At 33.1% G+C, this 9,472-nt stretch overlaps 1 protein-coding gene across 2 annotated transcripts; it reads right to left on the bottom strand.

Moving 5' to 3' along the window:
* Positions 1 to 4,373: 4,373 nt before the first annotated feature.
* Positions 4,374 to 9,064, bottom strand: LOC111381944 (cytochrome P450 85A-like). 2 transcript variants are annotated; one of them, XM_023005790.1, is made up of 9 exons: positions 8,877 to 9,064; positions 7,239 to 7,560; positions 6,952 to 7,101; positions 6,607 to 6,852; positions 6,426 to 6,512; positions 6,192 to 6,270; positions 5,960 to 6,066; positions 4,872 to 4,999; positions 4,374 to 4,609 (listed from the first exon to the last, which is right to left on the bottom strand). In XM_023005790.1, the coding sequence occupies exons 1-9, from the start codon at positions 9,062 to 9,064 to the stop codon at positions 4,522 to 4,524; spliced, it is 1,395 nt and encodes a 464-aa protein (XP_022861558.1). In that variant the 3' UTR covers positions 4,374 to 4,521. The 2 variants fall into 2 exon arrangements, with proteins under 2 accessions (XP_022861558.1, XP_022861559.1); XM_023005791.1 differs by lacking the exon at positions 8,877 to 9,064 and adding an exon at positions 8,000 to 8,023 and having other exon boundaries at positions 4,522 to 4,609.
* Positions 9,065 to 9,472: the final 408 nt, after the last annotated feature.

The following is a 9,472-nucleotide window of genomic DNA, read 5'->3' as shown; positions in this document are numbered from 1 at the left end:
TTGTGTAAGTCGACTTGTTTGATTTCTTCACTTTAAATTCAAAATTCTGTTTCAAAACAATTCGGTGAACAGTTTCCTACAAATCTTTTTTCGTGTCAAACAGTTGCTCAACATACAAATCTTCATCATCGGGAACTACACGCAAACAATTAGATGACCGTACACTCGGTCTAGCCTGTGAACTCCCACTTGACTCATGTCTCAGACGGGATAAAGCAATCAAATTCTCATTTGTAAAATCATTATCTCTTTCGTTGTCTTGAACTACCAAGCAAATTCTGCGTGTAACAATGAGATCATGGTGAGGAGCAACTGTCTCCAAAATAGCCACAACATCATTACGAATTATCTCCATTGTGTCCCAAAACTCATTCATATTACGATTCCCTCCATCGAAATCTCCATGTTCACTCTCAAGAACATTTTTCTTCATCAAAGTTACGAAAATAAGAATTGCACGTTTATAGTTCATTTCAATTAAAACCTTCATTTCAACTTCATAAGTAACCATTATAGATGGAATTGAAATGGATGTATGCTAGCCCATTAGAAATCTCAATTCCATGTCGTACTCAGAGTGATTGACTTTCAGCAAGTTCTGTATCTCATTATATATTTCTGCATATAATGTACTTGATGTTATCACAATTGCAATACAACCATGTCTTTCACTCATCCATTTCTACACCCATCGTTCATTTTCATTCTTTTCAAATTTACCAAAGTAACAAATCGGGACACCAGCTGATCCAATATCTGCATTAGGAAACATCATTTATTAAAAAAATTATAATTACGAGAATAAAAGGACAAAAAATATGCTAGGCAAGACAAAAAAAAATGGCCCAGACTATCTGGCGGGATGTCTGTCCGATTTTTCCATTTTGCTTCAATTTTTACTGAGCAGATGAATTTTTTTCCCCGTTTTTGCTAAAAAAATTATACATCCATTTAAAACTGTAATAATTTATTTTTCTAAAATTATATGCTGAAATAAGATTTAACGATTCAAACAATGTACTAATTTAACTAAAATGAAATTAAAAATACTTATTTATACTTACCAATTTCGAGTGCCGGTTGTGAATAATATTTTTTTGTTGAGCTTTTGATAATTTTGTGAGATTTCAATGTTCAAGCGGATGGAAGATGAAATTTCTTTTTAATCGTGTTGGAGAATCTGATAAGGAAAGAAATTTCGTTTTAAATTTAAGTGGAAGTATTTGGGTTTATTAATTTTTTGAAAGAGGGTATTATTGTCTTTTGAACAAATTATATGTTTTTGTAATTAGAAAACTTAATAAGAGCAAAAATGACATTTACTCTTCAAAATGCCCTTTTGGTGAATGACAAAAAAATGTTGATCAATGTGACAAAGTGGTTGTCTGGTTTGGTGATTTTGAAAAGTACCCTGCTTCCCCCCCCCCCTCTCCCCCCCCTATTTATTAAATAATTTTTGGATTGTTTTAAAAATTTAAAAATAATATTAAAATAACAAATGTGTTTTTCACACCTAGTTTCGCCTAACTCGAATTTTAGTTTTTATGTTTTGTCATGCTTTACGTTTTTTGGAACACCGATTTTAAGTAACAAAAGTGTAGAAAATAATGAGTTAACAAGTAAAGGGGAGATTCTATACTTTTCACTTTTGACATTAAACAAATTTTAATCAGATGAAAATTTGGAGCTCAAAGGTAACTTGACCTTGAACAGGATGGTAAAATGTTACGGTTCCATCCCGCTCCTCATTGTCATATCCTATTATAACTTCTATCCTCATTGTCATATCCCATTATATCTTCTAATTTAAATCGTATTTAAAAAATAAAAAATATTAAAAAAAATGTAAATGGAGAAATTGGGCAAGAAATAGGCGTTGCCCTGACTTCTACCCGTCGTCTTGTTATCTTTAACCTTGACTTTATATCATCCATTTTTTAGGTTTGTTGGACTACCAAGCTAATATAGATAAGTCAATCGGGTAAGTCGTCACAGCACGACCATGGCAATACGCTACATTTCTAGACTTGCAATCAAATGTTCTCGATTTAAGGAATGATTATGATAATTGAACGATACAATTATTGAACTGTCGAAGATTTTTGAATATTTAGTAGTTTCATTTAGCCTATATTTAGTTCATGTTTATAAACACTTGAAGTTATTTATCCACACGTATTTAAAGATTCATAAGTACTAGCAATTTATTCACCAGTTATTTTTATTTGCTCATAATTTAAATATTCATAAACATTTCCCGAAAATGCTTTTAGCAGTGAAGAAATGCTTATTGGAAATTAATTACTAAAATCATTTAGATGAATCGTGATAATCTAGAAAACAAATGAGGTCTGAATACAGGACCGTGCTACACGTACATAATCATTTACACAATTGTTTACACCCTACTCACATTATCAAGGTGGGGACCACGGCTCGGCATTATTAAATACAGGTTGCCTCGCGTGTTTGGGGGGGGGACACGCTTCGATAACCCCCCATTCGGTACATATGGTTTATTCTTTGACTACAAGTATCTAGCAGCCTTCAATTTTTTAACTATTATTTATATTATTTAGTACATAGTACAAGAATTATTTTTTTATAGTGTTTTGTCGTCCATTACATAAGATTAAATTGTTGGAATTGGTTCAGAAATTAAACGAAAATTGGTTAAGTTTAAAATTGGGAAAATGAAAAGGTGTGATTTTGTGTCAATTTCGATCAAATGTCCGGACTTGATCCGATGGTTAAATTACAAAAGTAAATAGACCAACTTATTCTACTTGTCGAGTAGATCGTTGTGGTGTATTTGGAATCTTGAAACCAATTCCGGATGAATGAGAAATTGCGGTCCACAGTTGGAAGAATGAAGTGTTGCAATTTTTCGAAATGATGCAGATTTGAAATGAAGTGTTACAACTTTTCGAAATGAAATGTTGTAACTTTCCATGAAAAATGCTAGATTTGGGGTGTGTCCCTTCACCCATAACCCTTCATCTTCTATATATAGGATCTATTGGATGTGTATTTGTCATTCCAATTCATTCCATAATTTCATATTAAGTTACATAAAACACTTTATAGAAGTGATTATCTTTTGCATCAAAATCATTGTTATGGTAGAGAGGGAATGCTGTTCGAGTTCGTAGGTCGAAATCATTTGGAGTGCTCCTATGGTTTGATGTGGTCGTTGCATCTTGGGAGATGATTGTCGAAAAATCGTTAGCACCGATGCGGGGCAAATTCATTTTAAGAACCAAGTGTTAAACACTTGCCTCGACCAAAAATTCGTCACTTGCATCTTTCTTCCTTCATTTTCTGATTTCTCTTAATTATGATTTGATTTCAGAAACTGATTAACATTATTTACATATTTGTTCCGCGAGGTTTGATTCAAAGAATAACTTGCTTTCGTCCAAGAATCGAAAAAGATGAATCTATATTTATGCATTCGGATTCAGTAACTATTATTGTTTTACTTCTCAAATTCTATTTTGATAAGTCAAAATTAGGTTTTGATTTCACGCAAATAAACGGTATGCTTTTATGCATATAATATGCGCATAATCGGTGTATTCCCCAACATAAATAATTACAGTAAGAACGTGAAACATTGAGGTTTAGAAAGGAGTAGAATTCGATATGTAAAATGTGTTTTCTAAACCCGTTTTCAAAAGTGGAAAAACGTCTTCTTCTTCTTTCTTTTTTTTCTTTTTTTTTTTTGCCACAGATCAGCAAGCTTCTGACTGGGACCTATCATATATGTATATAATAATTGAAGCCAACGTGACAATTTCCATAGCTCACTGCTTTCCAAAAGAAAATGCTCATAAAAAGTAACCCCTTTTACATAGATAAGAAAGTCTAGTCCTTTTTGAGCTATCGTGGAGATAAACAAAACAAAAAATACACATGCATCCAAAAAAAAAAAAGGTTCAACTCGTCATAACAAGATATTAAAGCATCTTTTCTCACAACATTGTAGCACTTTGTTCTCGGTACAAAAGACAAAAAGACTAAAATATTGAATGACAGGTGCATAGACAGCTAAGACGTTTACCTAGACAAAGCCACTCTTGAACTAATGGAGCAATCTGCGCTGAATATGAAGGTGGTGGACGATTTGAAAATGAAAATAAATTAAATCCTAAGTGGAAAATTCTTGACTTAACAATTATTTCCAAGCTCCTGAACAAAGGCCTTCAAGTTCTTAGTGCCGTTTTCGGGGAAAACTAAAAATCGTTTTGAAAATGAAAGTGGAAAATGAAAATGCAAACCAACCGCTACCTAATCTTCTTGTGTTGGATAAATTAAGGTGAAGTGCATGGTAAAAGATCACACTGCCACAAAATTTGATCCAAAGAACCAAGTTCAGCAGTCAATTAATTTTAGATGATAAATATAATCTTCACTCAAATTTCTTAATCTCTTAGCAAAATATTATACAAGGAATTTATTGCAATATACTATAATTTTTGCATCATATGTATACATATTTTGCTAGTAAATCTAAGATTATTAGAACTTGTTCACCCTTATGAGTAACCCCTTTGGTGCTTCCACTCTTGGGAATTTTACAATCTTTTGTCCTCCAATTTCTTCCCATCTGTATACAAAATCACTTCATTAAGTTAGAAAATTCATGAAAATATTCAAACTGAATTTAAACTATGTTTTAAGATGACCACTAAACTTAATAATTGTTAATATTTAGTCATTAATTAAATCCACGTCCATTATTTTAATTAATTTGATTAATGAAAAGCTGATGCGACAGTTTAATAGGTAAATAACTATATTGTCACGTCACTTTTCTTATTATGAATATAAATGTAGTGATCAAATTGTAATAACTCGAAAGGAAGTACCTGTATGTAGTCACAAAGTAGTGAAGGAAAGTAGAAACTGTAACTATTCCCAATTCTTTTCCAGGGCAAATCCGGCCTCCTCCTCCAAATATCAAGAAATGTTTATGCGCCTCTAAGCTCTTATTATCCTATATTTACTCAATTATAAATAAATAAATAAAGGATTATTCTATATGTACAAAGTCATGTACAAAATCAATGACAAACTTGACAAGTGGTGGCCCCCTGTTGGTGGAGTGGTGGTGGGGCCAGCCGCCCTACTAACAGGGAGCCGCCACTTGTCAAGTTTGTCAAACTTTTAGTAATTGATTTTGTACTTGTAGACTAATCCATAAATAAATAATCTTCATCAATTAACTAATTGAAAGACGGGATCAGTAGGAAAGCTTAGAAGTGTCAAAATGGGTCATATGGTCGGATACATAGGTGCTAGGAAAATTTGCCCTCAGAACTTACCAAAATTAAAAAGGCGTTAACTTTTGTAAAGGAAATAAAATAATATATGATGTGTTATTTTTGTACGTCTAACGGAACAAACTAGGTTAGATTTTGTTTATGTTAGCTATAAATTGACGTGGTTTACGTGATTTGAGATTTTTGAGAGGAAAATTTTAAGCCTAGCATTCCAATATGGGTTGTTCAAAGAGTAGAAATTGTCGAGTAAAACTTAGGATATTATTTATCTTACGATATATACTTGGGGTTGTTGGGTGTGATAAAGTTTAGGACATTATTTTTCATACGAAACTTGAGGGGTTTGGTAAATGAAATACTATATGACCATACAAATTTTTGTAGAACGTTTTGATAAATATTCTGTCTCATTATTTTTCTCTAAACAAGGATTATGTGATCACTTAAAAGGGAATTGATCTCAATTCCCGACAAGTTGGTCGTGCCTAGCTAGACATTCTAGCCCGGCGGGCCACCTGATGCAGGCGGTGAGTGTAGAAGTGTCACCCTGTGCTTGAAGGCCAGGCCACCAGTTGGTCGTGATCAGCTGGCCTTCAAGCCCGGTGGCCTGTAAATCACACCCGGCTCGGGCAATTGGTGGTGGGTTAAGAACGGAAGTGATTAAACCAACTAACCAGCCATCTCCAAGGATTAAACTTATAGGGCTCTGGATATAGGAAGGGATCATAGTTGATCTCTCTAGTGTAGACATAAAATCTCCATCCTTTAGGAATAACAAATCCTGAATGGGGAAAAAAAGGGCTTATGAGAAATTGTACAAAAAAAAAAGTATCCAAATGCAAGGCACTACTTGATCATGGGGAATAAAAATGGAATTTAGTATTATCTAGAAATTTCAAGTCATACCGTTTAATTCTATTGCGTTCATTGTCTTTCTGAGCACCCCGTTAACAACAGTAGCAAGTCTCAAAGTTTCGAAGATGACCTATTAGAAAACCAACAATGAACTACTATCTGTATCATACTAGCATATTTTGGTACTTCACAGCAATCTTGTATACTGCTTAGTCTCATTCAGTACTACATACACGTATTGCATGGAAAAATAATATCAAGAAGAGCGTAAAGCAATTTTCTTACAGCTCTAGTAAATGTCATGCACTTGTAATCATCCCAATCAATTGGTTCCTCAGCTGTTTTCCTCTTTCGGATTGAAAAATGCTCATCCTGCAAGGAAAATAGACGAAAATATATTAGCAGCAGCATAAAAGACCGAAGGAAAAAGATGAAAATAAACGAATAATTACAAAAAATGTTGCACCCTGAGTTCTTGTAGAGCTTCGGGATGATCATGGAGATACTTGACAGCCATCATAGAAGTAGTAGAAACAGTTTCATATCCAGAATACAGAATCGCAATTATCTGATCATATATTTCCTCATCACTAAGCATGTACGCTGAATCCCCGCCTCTTAACAAAATATCGAGCATGTCGTCATAAGTTACTGGAGATTGTCTTCTCCTCTCGACTAATTCTTTCAAAAACTTCATCACATTTTTCCTTCCCTTTAAAGTTGGTTCCATATTAGTTAAAAAATGCATTCAAAAGTGAATTCAGACACCTAAAGATCTAGTAACTATCATCATCATCATCATATGATATACCTTAAGTCCATGATAATATTTGGTGCCTGGAATGTTGATTGGCAAAGACAGTGATCCTACTAACAACTTATCAAACTCAAATTTAAAAGCATCATATATCGAACTCAATTCAACTTCTGTAATCTGCTTGAACGATATCAAGAACGTCATCTGCAAAATGCAAACGAGTCAATAACATTAGAAAATGCTTTCCAAATAATCAAATGATTACTCATTTCCATGTACTGGAGAATACAACAAAATTTAACTTCTGATTTCTGAATACTATCTTAATATTTCATACTCACATTCATGGTCTTTTCTTGGATATCAACAGTCGAACCGTCCCAGTTTCTGAGATGAAGCTTCACATATCTATTGATTCTTGGTAAAAGCCTGTCTTTGATCAAAGGGGTTCCTACAAGGGACAGCATATTGCTCCTTAAGTGCTTATGAGAAAAGCCATATACTGCAGCAATGTTGCATTTCCCTAATATGTCCAACATGGATTGTGGATAGCCAGGAACTAATCCCTTTGCTTCATTCAGAAGTACGCATCTGTTGAGTTCTGGATCCATGGAGATAATTGTAGGACTGCCAAATATATGGGTCTTGAAAATATTTCCATACCTATTAGAAGATTAAATGAAATAAGTTATTTTCCTCTTCCTCAAGGATAACGAAATAAGTAGAAAATAATTAACTAGCTATATGTTTGGTATAAAGTATCAGATCTTCCTCAACAGTTGATGCAGCGAAAATATGCAGTGGATGATTCAATTGAATACCAAGAATATGGGTATCAAATATCAATGAAATCAAGTAGAATAATCAATAAATGAAAGAATGAAAATATATCAACATTTTAGTCTATGTTCGGTAGAGATTTTTTGAACATAAATTCCGTGAAAAGTGATTTTTTGGAGAATGTTTGGTTAAAAGTAGGAAAAATTTCTGAATATACGTACAAAATTATTTTATTGGGAGAATATGTGATTGAAAATAAGTTTAGAAAAAAAAATTTAAAAATAGAGCTTATATCTAAGAAATAACAAATCCAAGTTCTTACTTTCAAGGAAAAACCCTAGCTAATATGCTAAACCGAAACAATCTCTACGAAATTAATCTAATCAAATAAAATTAATACTTATTATAACATAAAGGACTCGTTATTACAAAATAACAACAATATAAATAAAATAAAATAAAAGGGGCATGGACCCTAATTTCGTTAATAGTACAATGAGAAGATTTAGAAGTTTTTTATTTTTTTTTCATTTTTAATTGTGCAATATCGTCTAATTCACTCTTCCGACATGCATATATACAAGGGCCAGCAGCCTGCAAAAGTTGGATGGCTGTAACAGAGAATGATTACTGATAGTGATGGCTTAACTCAAATGTATAAGTATATGAGATATTCTACCAGATTTCTACTAGAAAGTCTTAATCATCTGTTTAGGTACAACGTAATTTGAGAATTATAATAGTTCAAGTATAGTAAAAAAAATTTTAAAATAAGAAATGGACAAAGAAAATATTGCAAACATGACTACTAACACTCAAAACTATTCACCATGCTCATGTTCATGAAGATTCCCAAACCATGAGTAATCCGTGTCGAATATATAGTATAATTCGCAACGAATTAGACATTATTGGAGACAGATTTTAGTGGTCGCAAAAAACTGAGTTCCCTAGCTGTAGTGTCACTCTCTTGCAACACTTTATGAATCAAATGTAGGTTTCTTATCTTTGCACAACCTTTTACAAGGAAATTTTTGTGCTCAAGGAAGGTTTCCTCTCCTCATGGAAATGAACTGTAAAGGCCACAATTAGTAAAACAAAAGGTTGAAAAATGGGCAGTGTGATTCCAATATTAAATTCAGTGTAAAATTTTTATATAAGCTAATATCAAAAATAATTTGCAAATAAATGAAACCAACCTTGCTCTTTGATTCTTCATAAATTCTGGCCCTTGCTTCAAGAACTCACTGGTCTCACCAAAAAATGGCCACCCCATGGTACCAGGAGGCAAACCCTTTTTACTGTATTTTATTTTATTCCATTTCAGCAGACAGAAGAAGAATAAAAGGCCCAAAAACAGCAAAGAGATAACCATTAAAACCTCCATTGATGCTTTCAAAAAGCTTTGAAAAGCTGACTGAAAATTATGACTTATAAGAAGTTTTATCTAGAAAAGCAGACTGGAATACTACATGCAGTAAAGAGGGAGAAGGCTATACTGTAGGCTAGACCATGCACCCTTCATAGATATATATAGGCTCTTTCTTTAAAGTCTCTGAGGAACAATAAATATGTCAAAATCTATAAACCTTGTCCTTAAACAAAAATACTGTAAATATAATAAACGTCATTCAAGAAAATTAAAGGTTGGTTTGGAGGTGGTGTTTTCTTTTGTGATTTGTCTTCGTCCGGATAAGGGTGAATGCTAAATCCCACCTAAGCACCTACGGACAGATATTTAAAAACTTTAATTTCTAGAATTTTGTAATAAATGCGATGTATTAGCATCGTCGCC

Source organism: Olea europaea, unplaced genomic scaffold (assembly GCF_002742605.1).
Source record: "Olea europaea var. sylvestris unplaced genomic scaffold, O_europaea_v1 scaffold2399, whole genome shotgun sequence".
NCBI classification, from domain to species: Eukaryota; Viridiplantae; Streptophyta; class Magnoliopsida; order Lamiales; family Oleaceae; genus Olea; species Olea europaea.
Note: the sequence above shows the minus strand (reverse complement) of the source record. Positions and strands in the feature narration are given on the sequence as shown.

What these genes read in the sequence shown, in the direction of transcription:
- LOC111381944 (XM_023005790.1), bottom strand. Translation starts at nt 9,064, where the DNA reads ATGGAGGTTTTAATGGTTATCTCTTTGCTGTTTTTGGGCCTTTTATTC. An exon ending in TCCAAGAAAAGACCATGAAT is followed by an intron (nt 7,102 to 7,238) that starts GTGAGTATGAAA and finishes TGCATTTTGCAG; the next exon opens with ATGACGTTCTTGATATCGTT. An exon ending in GCATGACATTTACTAGAGCT is followed by an intron (nt 6,271 to 6,425) that starts GTAAGAAAATTG and finishes GTTTTCTAATAG; the next exon opens with GTCATCTTCGAAACTTTGAG.